Consider the following 17,765-nt stretch of genomic DNA (forward strand, 5'->3'; position numbering starts at 1 on the left):
CTACAAAAAAATGCCAAAATACAGGCATTACAGATATGGAAAATGGAAAATAATAATAATAATAATAAATTATTAAATACAAACAATTATACTCATTCACAACAGGGAAAGAACTGCAACTGCGTGAATTGGTTAAATTTTTTTTACACGTTAAATATTTCAAATTAATCACATACGTTAACACACTAATTTTGACAGCACTAATAAAAACAGAATAAAATGTGTTAAAACAGGTTTTAAAGGAATAAAAAATGAAAAGGAAATTTTCATTATTTATTGTTTTGATGTGTTTGGTGTAGCTCAGTGCTCATTCAGTAAAAGCATGGTACTGTCACAGTAAAATTTACAGTACTGTGGAAAAGTCTTAGCTTTTCTGGAATAGGACTTTTGTAGATTGATCTGTGACCCTGGAAAAGAAGTCGAAAGTTTGACTTGTATATTTGTAGGAATAGGCAAAATTACATTGTTTGAGTAGAAATTAAGTGGCGGCATGGTGTCTTAGTGGTAAGCACTGTCGCCTCACAGCAGGAAGGTCACTGGTTAAAGGCATTTTTGTGTGGAGTTTGCATGTTCTTCCCATGCTGGTGTAGGTTACCTCCGTGTGCTCTAGTTTTCTCCACAGTCCAAAGACATGTGCTATAAGTGAATTAGATTAACTAAATCTGCTGTGTAAAACATATGCCGGTATAGTTGGCGGTTCATTCTGCTGTTGCGATTCCTGACAAATCAGGAAATAAGCCGAAGGACAATTGATGAATGAGTTCAAATTATCGATTTTTATTTTATGCCTAAAATCATTAGAATATTCATTAAAAATCATGTTCTATATATTTATTTCCATAAATATGTCAAAACCTATTTTTTTGTAATAAGCATTGCTTAGAACTTATTTTTAAACATCTTGAAGTGACGTTTTTTATAAACTAATTTCGAGAGGATCACATGCTTAAGTTTGACCACGGCTGGTCTGCATTAGCCATCATATGATTTACAAATCAGACGAATCCAAACGTACATAAATAACCAGGTTTATTTAAGCCAGATTTCTTTAACCAGATTTCTTTCTTTAATCTGGTTATATCAAGTCATCTTCGTCTTGAAGAATCCCCCCATCCTCCCCTATTCCTCCCCCTCTTTTCTAGATTAATCTTGGACAGGGCGGTACAGCGGCTCAGTGGTTAGCACTGTTGCCTTACAGCAAGAAGGTCGCTGGTTTGAGTCCCAGCTGGGCCAGTTGACGTTTCTGAATTGAATATATCAGGAATTGGCATAGAGTAGGAGCTTTTTAGTACTGGGCATTCACCGCATAAGTATTTTCTGTTAAAGTTGGCAGTTCATTTCGCCGTGGCAACCCCTAATAATCAAGGACTAGGGCTAACAAACAAATTCAGGGGAGCTTTCAAAACCTACCTTGAGGATCTTCTGAGTTCAGGGCTCTTTTCCGGTACAGCATGCCAAACACGCTTTATTATCAATCATCAGCTAAGTATGAACTCTTAAAATGTTAAATATTAATTTTTAACACTTGTATCTCGGCCAAATATTGTCTTATCAAGATAAACTATTCAAGAATGGAAAGTTTATTTATTTATTTATTTAAAGCTTATTTCAGCTTTTAGGAGATGTATAAATCACATTTTCCAAAACTTTACGCTTACAGTATGTCTGATTTTGTGCTTCTGGGTCACAAATATGTATTTTACCAGCTTTTCCCCCCCTACAGTTAGGATTTAACTGAATTAGCAGTGTGTGCTTCATGGGGGTGCAGTGGGTAGTACGATCGCCTCATAGCAAGAAGGTCGCTGGCTCGAGCCTCAGTTGGGTCAGTTGGCATTGTGTGGAGTTTGCATGTTCTCCCAGTGATCGCGTGCGATTTCTCCGGGTGCTCCGGTTTCCCCCACAGTCCAAAGACATGCGCTATAGGTGAATAGCATAAGCTAAATTGTCTGTAGTGTATGTGTGTAAATGAGTGTGTATGGGTATTTCCCATTGATGGGTTGCAGCTGGAAGGGCATCAGCTGCATAAAACAAATGCTGGATAAGTTGGCGATTCATTGTGCTTTGGTGACCCCAGATTAATAAAAGGGACTAAGCCGGAAAAAAGTATTGAATGAATGAATTAGCAACGTGTTTTGTATCATTATCATGCTGAAAAATAAAACTATTATCGATGGGGTGCATTCTAGAAGGAATGGCATAATGGAATAAAACCTGTCTGTACTTTTCAGCATTCAGAATTATATCAGTTCAGACAATACTCCCACCAACAATAGCAGAAATGCAGCTCTAACTTTCATGTTTCACTGAAGGCTTCAAGCACTCGTTCTTCCATCTCTCTTCATTTCTTAAACAATTTGACCAAAACTCTAACCTGTATTTTATGGTTTTATTCTAATAACAGGAAATAATGATATATGTTGTAATTATATATAATTATATATAATATGCCATCACTAAAACAACAAACATAATGAGACCTTTTGCACTGGGCTATATATTTAGGGCCAGGCTTACCAACAGCGGGCTGCAATGTAATAGGATATTTAAAATGTAATATTTATAATCAAATTATATTGTGAACTCCAACATTTTAAACAATCTCATAAATAGGACGTGCAATAAATCCGGAGTGGTGTTGTTTTTTTGGCAGAAGAGGTAAATGTTACAGTCCAATTTCTGCAAAAAAATGTCTGCAAAATCAGGATTTTTGAAGTGCTGCATTTACAAATATTTGATCCCAAATTGGTAAATACATGTTTTGACATTGTAATTATGGCTTGATTAGTTACCTGCATTTAATTACATCTGTAATTCTGTAAAATATTTATTGACCATCCTTTACACCTTAACCCAGCTTTAAAACTAGCCATACCACAAAACATGTCCCTAACCCTACCCGTATCCCACCTCAAGAGCACCTGGAGTGCTCTGCAATACATTATAAACAAATTAAGTACATTGTATTTTGATTTAGTGTAAGTACGTATTAGTAAGGGCAATTATTTACTAAATATTATAAATAAATATGGTATATAAAATATACTAAACTGTTACTAATATTATATATTATTAGGTCATGCGAAGCAGTGGCGCAGTAGGTAGTGCTGTCGCCTCACAGCAAGAAGGTCGCTGGGTCGCTGGTTCGAGCCTCGGCTCAGTTGGCGTTTCTGTGTGGAGTTTGCATGTTCTCCCTGCATTCGCGTGGGTTTCCTCCGGGTGCTCCGGTTTCCTCCACAGTCCAAACACATGTGGTATAGAGGTGAATTGGGTAGGCTAAATTATCCGTATGTATGAGTGTGTGTGAATGTGTGTGTGGATGTTTCCCAGAGATGGGTTGCGGCTGGAAGGGCATCCGCTGCGTAAAAAACTTGCTGAATAAGTTGGCAGTTCATTCCGCTGTGGCGACCCCAGTTTAATAAAGGGACTAAGCTGACAAGAAAATTAATGAATGAATATTTAAGGCCATAAATGATTATTAGATTTTTACATTTTGTATGTTTTATATTGTATATTTTATTTGAATATACTTTATATGAGGAGTGCAAACTCGTTAGCTGACTTATGCTGGATCCTTTGCAGTTGTAGCTTACTTTTATATGTGCGTGTATATACAGTTAAAGTCAGAATTATTAGCACCTCTTTGAATTTCTTTTTTAAATATTTCCCAAATGATGTTTAACAGAGCAAGGGAATTTTCACAGTATGTCTGAAAATATTTTTCCTTCTGGTGAAAGTTTTATTTGTTTTATTTTGCCTAGAATAAAAGAAGTTTTTAATTTTTTAAAAAGCCATTTTAAGGTCAAAATTATTAGCCCCTTTAAGCTATTGTTTTTCGATAGTCTACAGAAAAAAACATCTTTATACAATAACTTGCCTAATTACCCTAACCTGATAGTGCTTACCACTGAGCCACTGTGCAAATTTGATTTGGTTAGTAATACTGTATACATGTATCACATTTCTTTAAATAATAAAAGTATTAACAATAATAATAATTAAAAATTAATTGTTTTAAAAAAATATATTTTAATAAGATTTAGAAATTCACAAGAGGGCTAATAACTTTGTCTTCAACTGTATATTCATAAGTTCACAGAAATGATTAAGCAAGTTTATTTAGTCAATTTTTAAACTTTAATTCCCCTCTTTTCCTGTGACTCCAGTCCAGCTCTTTGGGTTTGAGTTTGCGTCCTTTGAGACTTTGGTTAGACATGAAAGGCTGCAGAGGACTTTGATCTGTGCCGTGTTCATGGCACAAACCATTATAACTGCGGTTCACTGCATTATTCACACGCTTTTATGTGCTGCAGACTTAATGAATTTACATTCACAGCTAAACCAAAACTTCAAGTATGTAAATGAAGCAGCTGGTGTAAACAGATTTTTATTTTCATGTAGACCTTTACAAGAACTTGAAACTCTGCTTCTAGATTAAAAAGGTCACATGATAAGTGAGTTAAAGCTCTGCATCTGTGTTCAAGCATCTGATCTGACTCAGGGGCGTGTGCGCTGGCTGCTTGTGTGTTTGTTTGTGTGCTGCTAAATTAGGCCAAATCCCACAACCCGCTGCTAAAGAGGCGTCTTTGATGCAAATCTAAACAGCACATATAATGTATACTCTAGTATTTCAAAGATTAACTACAGGCTGTTTAGTCAGTGAGATTTGTTTGTATTATTATTGATCACACACACAAATGCTTACATTTAGCATGATGTTGGGTTATCTATGGGTTGCATAAACAGCATCTTAAAGGGAAAGTTCAACTCAAAAAATTTTGTTTGGTTGTAAAAAAATAAGCTTTTTTTGACAAATATGGGTTGGATTATTGCCATATTTTATGCTAATTTAAATGATAAAAATAAGATAAAAATGTTTCGTTTTTTTTAACTTATAAATGTTTATTTCATCTCAAGGGCGACAGGGTGGCTCAGTGGTTAGCACCGTCGCCTCACAGCAAGAAGGTTGCTAATTTGAGTCCCGGCTGGGCCAGTTGGCATTTCTGTGTGGAGTTTGCATGTTCTCCCAGTTCGTGTGGGTTTCCTCCGGGAGCTCCGGTTTCCCCCACAGTGCAAACACAGTATAGATGTTTCCCAGTATTGGGTTGCAGCTGGCAGGGCATCCTCTGTGTAAAACATATGCTGGATAATTTGGCGGTTCAATCTGCTGTGGTGACCCCTGATGAATAAAAGAACTAAGCTGTTAGATCAGGGGTTCCCAAACTTTAGCCCTGACCTCCAAAATAACAATGCCAGTGACTCACGACCCCCAATATTCTCTGAGGTGGTTATAAATCTATAAACTTTGCACACAACAGCGCACACATACCAATAGGTCAAAGTCTATTCATTGTTTATTTTTGGAGAACACCACTTGGAGACCATCGTCCATGTGTAGTTGTGGCCTGTATTTGTTTTGTAATGTATGTGAGTGCTGTAAAGGTGTCAGAAAGTTTAACTTGGTGTCATGAAATCAATGCGATGCATATCATGCTATTGCTGTGTCTTTAATATAATGTAATCACCCCAGGGGTCACACATAAATCGAAAGGTTGATGGCTTTTATTTGCATGTTGTTTTTTTGTTGTGTCTTATTAACATGTTAACAATGTTACTATTAACTACTGTCTTGTTCTTCAGTAGGTTATGAAAAAGATATGTTAATTCTAATAGTTCAATAAAATTAATTAGATTTTTGGAAATCTAATTTCCAAGCAACACCCTTATTGTCCTGAGACCCCCTGAGTGGTCCTCACCCCCACTTTGGGAACCCCTGCATTAGATTAGTCAGTATTAAAGCCAAATCTGGAGCTAATCTAACAAAATACAAAAAATAAAAAATAAAAATAGTAGTCCTACTAGTCCAAACTTAAACACTAAATACTGAACTTCACTGTTCCAGTTTACTATGATCTTTTATGTGAAGCTGCTTTGACACAATCTACATTGTAAAAGCGATATACAAATAAAGGTGAATTGAATGGAATTGAATATGTTAGGGAAAAAATAGTAAATAAAACCGTAAAAATTAGGGAAAATCAAGAGAAACAAAATATATCTAAAATATTGTTAACATTTTGTAATTTCTATTTTATTTTTTGCAATTTTTCACATTATTTCATGTGCATTATCTCTCTGTTTCTAAGTATGTTTGGTGACTAAAATGTTATTTCAAAATACACTTAAATATATATAAATTAAATATATATAAAAAAAATATATATACACTTAAATATATATAAATATATCTGTTTAATAAATCTGTTTTATTCAAATACACTTAAATATATTGCCTATGTTCACTGGGATATAGATAAAAAATATAATTTTCAAAATGGGATAGTGCACTCGTTTATGCTTAGGACAACTTAAATTTGTTACATACCCTATGGGTTTAAAGAAAGTTTCCCATGTGACTTTTTTTCTTTTTCTTTTTTTCATTTCTTTATGACTTATTTTTCCTCCAATTTCTGTTTAATGGAGGGAAGGTTTTCTTGAACACATTTCTAAATGTAATATTTTTAATAACTAATTTTTAATAACTAATAACTGGTTTCTTTTATCTTTGCCATGATGTCTATACATAATATTTGACAGTTTTTCAAGATACTAGTATTCATATTAAAGTGACATTTAAAGGCTCAGTAAGGTGAATTACAGCAAGTTAGGGTAATTAGGCAAGTCATTGTACAACAGTGGTTTGTTCTGTAGACTATCAAAAACAATATTGCTTAAGGGTGCTAATAATTGAGAATGAAATGGTTTAAAAAATATAAAAACTGCTTTCATTCTAGCCAAAATAAAACAAATAGGACTTTCTCTAGAAGAAAATATATTATCAAAAATACTGTTGAAAATTCCTTGATCTGTTAAACATCATTTGGGAAATATTTAAAAAATAATAATAATGATAATTTTGACTTCAACTTGATTTCCACTGTCCTTTTTTTTAGGAGCGTCAGCGTCTGGAGACCATCCTGTGCCTGTGCTCTGAGCTGGGACGCACTGAAGTGAGTCGCATGGAGAGCGAGCCGAACACCTCTGCTGTTTCAGACCTGCAGAAGATCAACCGAGAGCTGGAGAAGCTTCAGGTGTCGGACGATGAGTCTGTGTTCTCTGAGTCTGCCTCTGTGTCTGTGGACGGAGGAGGGTTTCTGGGTAAAAGTCGAGGAGAGATACTGAACCAGAGACAGCGCAGAGTCAGCGGACACAGAGAGAGCAGGCCTCAGTCCCCCAGCAGCAGTATGAGGAGCACAGCACCCTCCCCATCACCACACCTCCGCTGCAAGGTCAGACACGATATATACTGGTATAAACAGGGTTCCCACGCTTCTTGAAAGTACTTAAAAGTGCTTGAATTTCAGACATGTGGATTTAAGACCTGGATGGTGCTTAAAATCAAACACAGGTCCTTGAAAGTGTTTGAATTAAATTTGAAATAAAATATGTTTTTTTTTCAAGAATTGTTCACAATTGTCAAAAACAGAACAAAAAAATTATAAATTCTTTAATTAAAATTTAAATCTTGTACATCATCACTGACAAATAAAGCATATTTTTAAAAAATATTTTAGAAACTGCTTTTAAATATTAACAGTATTTAATTCAACAAATTTGATTTAAGTTCTTTGAACATGACTGCATAAAATGGTAAATTTAAAAAAAATTACTTTTATTTTTTACATAAATATTAAGTCTAAGTGAAATATTAAGTACAGTTAGGACTTTCATGGTGCTACATATGCTGGGGTATGACTTACAACGGTGTTTGATTTAAAATTAATGATGCTTTTAAAAGTCCTTGAAAGTCCTTGAATTTGTTGTTCATGAAAGTGTGGGAACCCTGTATAAAACACTGAGAATTATTTATCCATCATGCTGCAAAACAGTCAAGATGACTGTCTGGGTCAAACTCACAAAAGACCAGATTATTGTGGTTTTAAGAAAATTATAATCATTCAGTTATTTTTTTTCAGCTGAGTCCTTTTTATTAATCTGGGGTCGCCACAGCGGAATGAACCACCAACTAGCATTTATTTAATGCAGCGGACCCAATCCTTCTAGCTGCAACTTATCACTGGGAAACATCCATACACACTCATTCACACATACACTATGGGCAATTTAGCCTACTCAATTCACCCGTACCACATGTCCTTAAACTGTGGGGGAAACCGGAGCACCCGGATGAAACCCACACCAACACAGGAAGAAGTGATCTTCTTGCTGTAAGGCAATCGTGCTACTCACTGCGCCACCGTGTCGCCCAAAATTATAATCATGTTTATTAATAGTTCTAATTAAAAAAGGAACTAAAATCAAATCTGTAATAACTATATTAAAACTAAATGGGTAAATGTAAAGGATAAACTAAAAATAGTTTTCATATTTTGCTTAACTGGATTAGTGATGAGACTCCATCGTTTAAAGGTTGGCACAAGATAATTTTGAGTTATTTCCCTTGTCTTACCATTGTATTACACACAAAGACAGGACAGTTTTTCAATGTCTGGACTCTGGACATTGGATTATTTGGAAACCATTCTTTGTATTTCTATTCTTATATTCTTATATATTATATTTATTTTTAGTATTTATATTTATATATTATATTTAAAAACCGAAGGTACATCTGCTCACAGGTTATTTTTTTCTTTTTTTTCTTTTTTTGCAAATCCACCAGAAGCCACTTTGTACGCTTTATGATGATGTCGAATTTCTCTCGTGCGTCTACTTTTCACGTAAATCCACCTGAGGGCGCAATATACACTTCAGCTGACCAGGCCAGCTTGCTGTCGATTGACTCACTGAACGACCCACCCACCCTCTTTCCTAAACCCAACCGCTAGTGTTGTCATAAGCAATCTAGGAAAAGAAAAGCTTTTAACCTATTTATTTAAACTTTTTTGCTTTTGTTTTACATCAGGGGTGTCAAACTCAGTTTCTGGAGACTAAACTGCATAGTTTAGTTCCAACCCTGCTTCAATACACTTACCTGTAGGTTTAAAACAAACCTGAAGGACTCAATTAGTTTGATCATGTGTGTTTAATTAGTATTAAAGCTAAACTGTGCAGAGCTGCCGTCCTTCAGGAACTGAGTGTGCATCTAAGCTTTACCTGGTTTCTGGAACCGTTCTTCACCAGACTCGTACACCATTGTTGCAGTCAATTCCGATCTGCGTCTCAAGTCCGATGACAAATGTGGCGAGCGAGTGAACAAACTGGTAACACTGGAAAAGCCATCCACATGGAGGTTAGTGGTCAGTAGCGCGAAAAGAAACAGAAGCCGTCAGCGGCATCATACTGGCCCATAGTGTCGGTTTAAAGACTAAATGCAGCCAGACGTATCTCTGGCTACATAATTTGCACTATCCATAAATATAAACAGGGGTAGGTATCCACAATGAGACTGTGTTGCAAAGAAAGCATACAACTGTGTACTCTATATCCCAGACTGAAGTATTGATACAGTGGAAACTATGCAGTCCTCTGGGATCTAAAGTATGCAAAACAGTCTGAGAATGCCGAGTCTTTATACCTGACACACTCTCTGTTGATGTGTGTTTCTAAACAGCACGACAGAATGAACTTTGACCTTTTAAAACACTGATCCCGCACTCCAGCTGAAATGAGTTTTAAAACAGATTCTGTCTGTATTTGAAGCACATAAGGTGTCGATTGCAGCTGGAGAGCAGAAGCAGTGTTTTTCCATCCGATGCCTATAATGACATAATGGTGCGTTGGAGTTTAATAGACTTTCTCTGGAGAGAAGAGCAGTCTTTGCCTTTCCTGCAATAGGAGAGGAACAGGAAATGACTCTATTCCCTGTGGATTTGCTGTGCATATGTGTGTGCCGATGTGCTCAAGACACACGTGACAGTAATTGTTGGAAAGAAACAGAAATTCAGATCTGCATGTCATTTCCAGCACGTTTATTCATTCCTTTGAAAATTATTTCTTAGTGAAGGATCAAGTTACACAGTTGCTAATGTTAATGACTTTTTAAAAAAAATATTTCCCAAATGATGTTTAACAGAGCAGTGAATTGTTCACAGTACTGTATGACTGATGATATTTTTTCTTCTGGAGAAAGTCTTATTTGTTTTATTTCGGCTAGAATAAAAGAAGCTTGTCATTTTTTCAAAGTGCATTTTTATTATTGCACTTAAGCAATAGATTTTTTGATTGTCTGCAAAACAATCTTTTATACAGTAACTTGCCTAGTTAAAACCCTGCTCACACTGTGAGATTTCAGCCATGATTTTGTCATCTGAGACAAAATTTGGAAATCCTAAAAAATTACTGAAATTATAGGCTAAAATCTGTGATCTTTGATTGTTGGTTTGACATGTTCACAGACAGCCGATTAATGCCCGTTGTCATCAAATGTTTCCTCTGATGAAGTTCTGGCAGTGTCAGAAGATTTCAGACACTTTTTCTGCAGTGTGAGAACAGCTGCAATCAGCATCAATCCAAGAAGCAATAGGAGTGCAGAATCTGCTGACGCAATCCATGCAACAATTCAAACAACCACAGGGAAATGCCAAAACAGTTTTTTTTCTTTCTGGTTTTATTATTGAGACATGCCGTGTGCAAAATTGCCGCTACAGATTGTTTAAGTTTGCTGTAAGAAATCATTTCAGAACGTGGGATATTTAAAGTGTCACACGTGGATGACGTCAAGCTCCGGGGTCGTTTTCTTCTAAGTTTGACACGTCTTCATTGCCATTCAGTCTGACTTTATGACAGTTGAGATCTTACAGCGGGACTTGGGAGCCATGTTCTTGGAGTCTGACATGCTACAATCATTAAGGACTATAAAAAAATCGCACGGTGTGACCCGGCCTGAACCTAATTAACCTAGTTAAGCCTTTAAATGTCCCTTTAAGCTGAATAGTATCTTGAAAAGTATCTAGTGAAATATTATGTACTGTCATCATGGCAAAGAAATTGGGCCAAAAATATACAGGGGGTTAATAATTGTGACTTCAACTCTCTACACCGTTTGAGAAAAAAAGTTCCGACCCCTCATTTGTGTGTATTGTCATTTATTCTCATTTATGCACTAAAATTGTCAGAGGAAATTGGCAGACAAAGTCAAAATTAAGCTTTACTAAGTTGATAATTGTTTTTTTCATTATTATTTCATACTGAGTAAAAATTCTTGAATAAAAACACAAAATTTTGACTTAAATCATAATAATGAGATATAATAATGATATTAAAGTCATAACGTCTACTTATTTAGTCAAGATTTGACCTTTTAAAGTTGCAATTTCGACATAGAATTAGTTCACCCAGAAGTTAAACTTCTGTTATTATTTACTCATGTTGCTCCAAACACAGAAGGCCTTCAATAGGCCTAATGGTTATAAAGTGTCTTGTGTTTGGAAGGGCGCTGGTTCGAGTCCCGGCACTGGAAGGGATTGAATGTGGTAGGAGTCCTTTGGTTAAAATTTTCTGCTAAATGCTTAAATGGAATAAATGGACTTTCACTGTCATATCATCTTATGCACCGTTTCATAATTTAGTTCATAATAGTCCAAAAATTGATGATAATAGTTAAAAAAGGCAGTTTGTTCATCTTTTAAGTTGCTGAAAGAATCGTTGGCTCCTTTTTCCGGCTTCTCCTTTGTTTTGTTTTTTTGCTTCACTCTCGCATTTTTCCATTTCTGAAAGGATGCCAGAAGAACTTCAATAATCACGCGCACGTTATTATCATCAGTTCAAGAAGTTTGTTTTTTCAAACATAGACACGCACACGAGCGATCGCAAGGGAAACTGTTTCTGCATTAGATGGCCTCGTAAACAACTAGAGGACAATGCTGATTTTGTTCTTCTTGGCTTTGTGGCTGTTCATCAAGACGACAACAAGGTTTGTTTGAGCTTGGGTCCACCATGGCTTGTTATTATATGTATATAGTGCTATGATGTAATGTCTCTGCTGTGTTTTTAAAAATGCCACTTCCCTTGTTTTCATTCTCTTGTCTTGTGTAAGTGCTAGTGATGCTTCTCTGTAAACCAATAGTGTTCAGCTGTGCATCTAGCTCCGCCCTTTGGTGCCCATTTGTTGTGCTAGGTACCGTTTGGAAAGGGTACCCAAAAAGTGGTACTGTATGGTTCGCTTTTTGATACGTTTTGACAGTGGAAACGACTATAAAAGCCGACCGACCCGTAACGTACCATATCGTACCACTCAGTCAATCAAAGATATTCTGGATGTAATGTGAAAGATGTCTGATTTAAGGTTCGCAACTTATTCAAGTCCAGAAAAGGAACCAAAAACACCATCAAACATTCCATATAACTTTAGTGGTTCAACTGTAATCATGTGAAGCTCCAAGAACACTTTTGTGCACCAAAAACCTGTAAAAACAACTTTGTTCACCAATGTCTTGTCTTTTATATTCGGTCATCAGGGTACATATTTACTACATTCAATACAACGTATTTCCATTAAAGTCAGCCGTCTCAGGGATTTGGAACAACTAGAGAGCGAGTAATAATTTTTTTGTGAACCAACCCTTTAATCTTTGTCACAATTGATCATTTTTATGCTTAGTTTTTTTTGTATCACACTTGCAGAATGAGCACCAAAACAAATCCGTGGTTTTTATGAGAAGCAGACTGAAAAATGAAATGCCTTTCCCTTCATATGCATAAGCTCATCCACTGATGGGTATTTCTGGTAAATGTCAAAAGCTTGGAGATCAGACGCCATTATCAGACAGAGACGGCTCTGTAGTCCTGCATCTGTTTTAGTAACATTCCTCTGCGCTGTCACTGGAAACCTCGTGGCCTCAGAAACAGCCAAGTTAACTATCCATAAAAGCTGCATATTATTTTAGAGTTCAGTCTCATGTCAGGTCTGAATGTCTCTGCTTATGATTGTCTAATCCTTCATAACAGTCAAAATCAGAAAGTTAAGGTGTTGTGTATAGGATGGGCAGTATATAATCATAGTTAACCTGCAGTTATACAGTATACAGTATCATTTCCAAAAAGGTGATGTTTATGTGTGTGTAAAACATTTGCAGTAAAGTGTATTTGTGTATTGCTTAAGATTTTGTGTTGTTTGTTTTGTAAGTGAAACTATCAGTATGTTCCTGTCATAGAATATCTTTACAACATTATTACTTTTAATCCATATAAACACTGTCCAATAGCAAACCACAACCATCCCAACTTCTCTTGCCGGGTTTAAAGTATACCTGAATTTTTTCATCAGGTGTCAGAAGACATGCAGCTGAGGCAGGAAGTGACACGGATAGAAGAGGAGAGGATTCAGGTGCTCAACAACATTGAGGAACTTGAACAGAAGATCAGAGATCTGGACACCCAGATGGACGAGTCAATCAGAGAGGTGTGTGTGTGTGTGTTTGTGTGTGTGTGCACGAGAAGCTTTGTGTGTTGTTAACTGAGCTGTCATGTTTAGTAGACGTCAGGTTAATAAAAGGTAAAATCTGAAACTATAAATTATATATTTTTATACAATAGTATCTATGTTGATACTAAAATAACACTGGTGAGCATTCCTGTAGCAGAGCAGTAGAGCGTGGCATTACCAATGCCAAGATCACGGGCTCAGTTCCCAGAAATCGCAAGCCGTTTCAAATAAAAGCAACTGCCAGATGCATTAATGTACATTTTTTCATGTCTGCCAGCAAAAATCTCTCAAAGATTGTTCCCAAGACTTAAATATGTTAAAGAAATTCATCCTGCAGGGATTTTTTTATCTTTATAAATGGCTACAGGATTTCCCAATATTCTGATTCTGCTTTAACTTCTTTTTTTTCTTTTTCTTTTTCTTTTTTTTTTTACAGCTTTTTGTTGTAACTGTTTTTGTTATCTGTGTTTATCATTTTGGTAAATATTTCTGCATATTTTTATTTTTTACATTCAACAAAAGTACAATAAAATTAATAATAACAAAAATGAATTAAAAATTAATTCATATAAAAATTTGATTGATCTGGTTATTTATCTGTTACATGTATATAGAAAAAAATTCTATATACACTACCTGACAAAAGTCTTGTAGATCCCAGTTGTAGGAGCAACAAATAATAACTTGACTTCTAGTTAATTATTTGGAAAAGTGGCAGAAGGTCGATTTTTTTCTGATGAATCATGTGTTGAACTGCTTCCAAATCATCACAAATACTGCAGAAGACCTATTGAAACCCGCATGGACCCAAGGTTCTCAGAGAAATCAGTCAAGTTTTGTGAAGAAAAGGCGTTTGACGCAGAAGTATAAATCAGCCTTGAGATATCAAGACATCTGTGCTGCCCATTACATTACAATCCACAGGAGATTTTTGATGTGATAAACAAATTTATCACATCAAAGTTCCTGAAAACAAAGAAGGTCAAGGTGCTCCAGGATTGGCCAGCCCAGTTACTAGACATGAACATTATTGAGCATGTCTGGGGTAAGATGGAGGAGGCATTGAATATGAATCCAGAGAACCTGGATGAAGTCTGGGAGTTCTGCAAAAACACTTTCTTTGCCATTCCAGATGAATTTATTAATAAGTTATTTGCGTCATTGCAGAGATGTATGGATGCAGTCCTCCAAGCTCATGCGAGTCATACACAATATTAATTATTTTTCGACTGCACTATGACTTATATATAATATATTAAATATATACAGTATATATTCTATACTGTACATTATTTCTGTTGAATGACAAGACTTATGTTTAGGCAAAGTCAGACCTTACTGTCATAATTAAATAATTAAAAGTCAAGGCATGATCATATTTTATTTTGGTAAAATAAATGCAATATAGAGGCCTTTGCCTTTCATATAAGCCGCTTTTGATACCAAATGATCAACTAGAAGTCAAGTTCTTATTTGATGTTACCAAAACTTGGAAAGACAACAAGACTTTAGTCAGGTAGTGTAGTATATACACTTTGTTTCAGAATATAGAGTAAACTGTGTTATCTATAATCATATTTGAACATCAAAATTCAATAGAAATGTAACAAAAATTAACTGATGAAATGTGTGTTTTTTTATTGGTGAAACTGACTGGTTATTAAGTACTTTACTTTTTTTTTTTCAGTTTTCTTTCAACGTATTTCAGTCAACTGTATTTTTATCTCAACTGTATTTCAGTAAACAGGTCTGATTTGAGTAATTTTAACGTGAGTAAGACTCTCAATCTGTCATCAGATGGAGGTGGAGAGAGCACTTTTAGATGGCGAGCAGGAGGCAGAAGTGACTCAACTACAGAGTGATAAAGAAATGCTGGAGCAGCTCAACGAAAAAATGGGCAACATGGAGAAGAACTCTCAAAGGAATCAAACTCAGGTAAACATCAGACAACAATTCAAATGTACAGCCTAAAAAGACTGAAAAGATTATATCAAAACTGAAGTATAAGGTCTCATTCACTAAGCATACTTAAAGTGCCCCTATTAAGCTATCTTAAAGTCTAACAATTCTAAAAAACAACAACAACAAAAAAAAACTTGTGTGATATATGTGCATCCATACAAGGTTTTGTCACTATTTACACTGCTGCATCAACACTGTTTAGACCGTATCTGAAACGGATTAAGAATCTGGGCTCTATTAACTCTTAAACCACTCATGAAACAGAATTAAAAATTAAAAATTGTAAACCACATCATTTCTGATATCTTCAACATTTGTAAACCATGCTGGTTAACCATATAAATTTAAGCTTAAGTCTTTATCCATAAACTAATTGTCTTTGCAAAATTGAAAACAGCATCTTCTTGACATCACTTCCAGGTCTCAGATAAAACTTCAGTGTTTGAGGGCCAAAGTACAGTAGATGTAGTTCACCAGCAACAGCCAGTGAAGAACAGCAGCCAGTGGAATTATGCAAATTCGGTATAACCTAATAAGATGCAGGAAGTAATGATAAAATTACCGACAACTGGTTTCAGGCCATTTGGAATTACTTTTTACTTTAGTGAGAGAAAAAATCCTTTTATTGTGCTCTTTGAGTTTTAAAATTCTTAACACCTTGTGTTAATAAAGCTATATAAGAAACATGCCAAGTGAACATTCTTGTTTATCTGAAAAACAATGCTGAAGTCAGATATTCTGCTTTGAAAATGTGCGTTACGTGCTGGAACGTCTGTCTTTGTTTTGGTCAATTAACCCACCCAGTGCCAGTTTAGCCAATTATATTTCAGCCCCCCTGGTTGCCTTCATGAAAAATCACGTATTTCATTAATTCAGTCAGGAAAGCTCTCAAAGTATGCATCCGGGACAAAAATGTGACCTCCAGTGGACAGTAACAGACTCCGAAATGAGACGCAGATTCAGAGTTCCACATGAGGTGGTTATTAATTAGCAAATAATATAAATATCACAAATGTAAATATTAAGTGAGCAGGTTACATTGTAACCGCATGTCCGAACGCACTACATGAGGAGATTTGCAGTGATAAGCAATTAAGCTGTTTGCACCAGACAAAACACGACAAAAAATTGATTACATCAATTTAAAAGCACAGAATCGTGCACTTACTGCACTCCAACAAAACATTAAGGTTTATAATCTAATTAATACATATTAAATCTCATAAACATTATTAAATGTACATGCTGAATCACTGATACGTGTTGGCTTGCACTGAACTTTCATTTCAAATGGTGAACTTTCTGTTGCTGCTTTCAGTAGTATGGCAGTAAATGTCCTGTATAATGGCATTCAAAGCAAGTAAAATTCCATACAAAGTAAATGTAAACGCACAAAAAGAGGAATGCACAATGCGTTTGCTGTAAACACACGGAATTCATTTTAATCATGTCTTTCATGCAAGTTCAAATCATTAAACTCAAGCAGAAAATTAGCTTGAGGTGAAAAAGATCTCACGAGTAAACTAGCGCAAGTGATGTGATGCTTTGTGTTTGGTGTAAACACAGCATAATTATTTGCGTAAATAAATTACATACAAATTCAATGCTAACTTGTGAAAAGAGGCTAATTTCCATTGGGCGTTGCGATTGATGCAGAATCTTTTACACAAGTTCAAAAATTCAACTTGAGCATAAAATTCAGTAGGCAGAAAACTTCTCTCGAGTAAACTAGAGCGAGTGAAGTTATTCACATTTACTTTGTGTTTGGTGTGAACCTAGCATACACTCAAAGTTATTTAGCTGCTTGTTCAAACTAATAAATTTAAAATGAGCTAAATCAACTCAATTCTTGAGTTGGGACCAACTTAATTGTTTTATGTTAAATCCAATTAAATTTATAAAAACAATTAAATAAATCTATTTGTGTTGGACCAATTGTGAGGAACCCAGTGTTTTTTACCGTGTAATAGTTGCACTTTAATAAGTTTGCCCATAAGACTAAAGTAGACTTCAGCACTCTATTTGTAAATGACACTCACCGACATTGCATCTACCAACTTTTTTCCAGTATACCTCTTGCTTTAACCCGACTTATTCTTGCACTTTCTCTGTTTCTGTGTCCGTCATTTTTGTGTCCGTCTCATATCTGTGTGCTCTGTACGTGCACGTCATCCATTCGCTGCCGCTGTGCTGTAGGACAAAGCCCTGTTGGAGGCTGAGAGAGATAAAGTAGAGAGGCTAGCTGAGCTGATCTCAGAACAGAAGACCCAGCTGGACTCCTGTCCTGAAGCACTGAAGGAGCAGCTCCAGAATCAGCTGTCCAGGGTCAGTCAGTTATGGTGGTCTCCGTCAGCCGTGCGGCCTGCTGTTCTGCTGTCTTTCTCTCATAAACTCTTCCTCTTGTGTTTTTCCTCTCTGC

At 35.8% G+C, this 17,765-nt stretch overlaps 1 protein-coding gene across 15 annotated transcripts in view; it reads left to right on the forward strand.

Annotated features, from left to right (window-relative positions):
* phldb2a (pleckstrin homology-like domain, family B, member 2a) overlaps window positions 1–17,765 on the forward strand; it is a 79,278-nt gene that overhangs the window by 42,655 nt on the left and 18,858 nt on the right. For 9 of the 15 annotated variants that reach the window (XR_015501334.1, XM_087271049.1, XM_087271048.1 and 6 more), the window contains 4 exons: window positions 6,951–7,286; window positions 13,226–13,360; window positions 15,182–15,319; window positions 17,543–17,671. Coding sequence is in view for 12 of the 15 variants with exons in the window: in XM_087271049.1 (XP_087127175.1) it covers window positions 6,951–7,286; window positions 13,226–13,360; window positions 15,182–15,319; window positions 17,543–17,671 (738 nt within the window). In the remaining 3 variants the exon portion in view is untranslated. The remainder of the gene's footprint in view (window positions 1–6,950; window positions 7,287–13,225; window positions 13,361–15,181; window positions 15,320–17,542; window positions 17,672–17,765) is intronic. The other 6 variants (XR_015501335.1, XR_015501336.1, XM_087271052.1 and 3 more) reach the window with 1 other exon arrangement.

The sequence above is a fragment of the Danio rerio genome, chromosome 10 (genome assembly GCF_052040795.2).
Source record: "Danio rerio strain M-AB ecotype USA chromosome 10, GRCz13ab, whole genome shotgun sequence".
In the NCBI taxonomy this organism is placed as follows: Eukaryota; Metazoa; Chordata; class Actinopteri; order Cypriniformes; family Danionidae; genus Danio; species Danio rerio.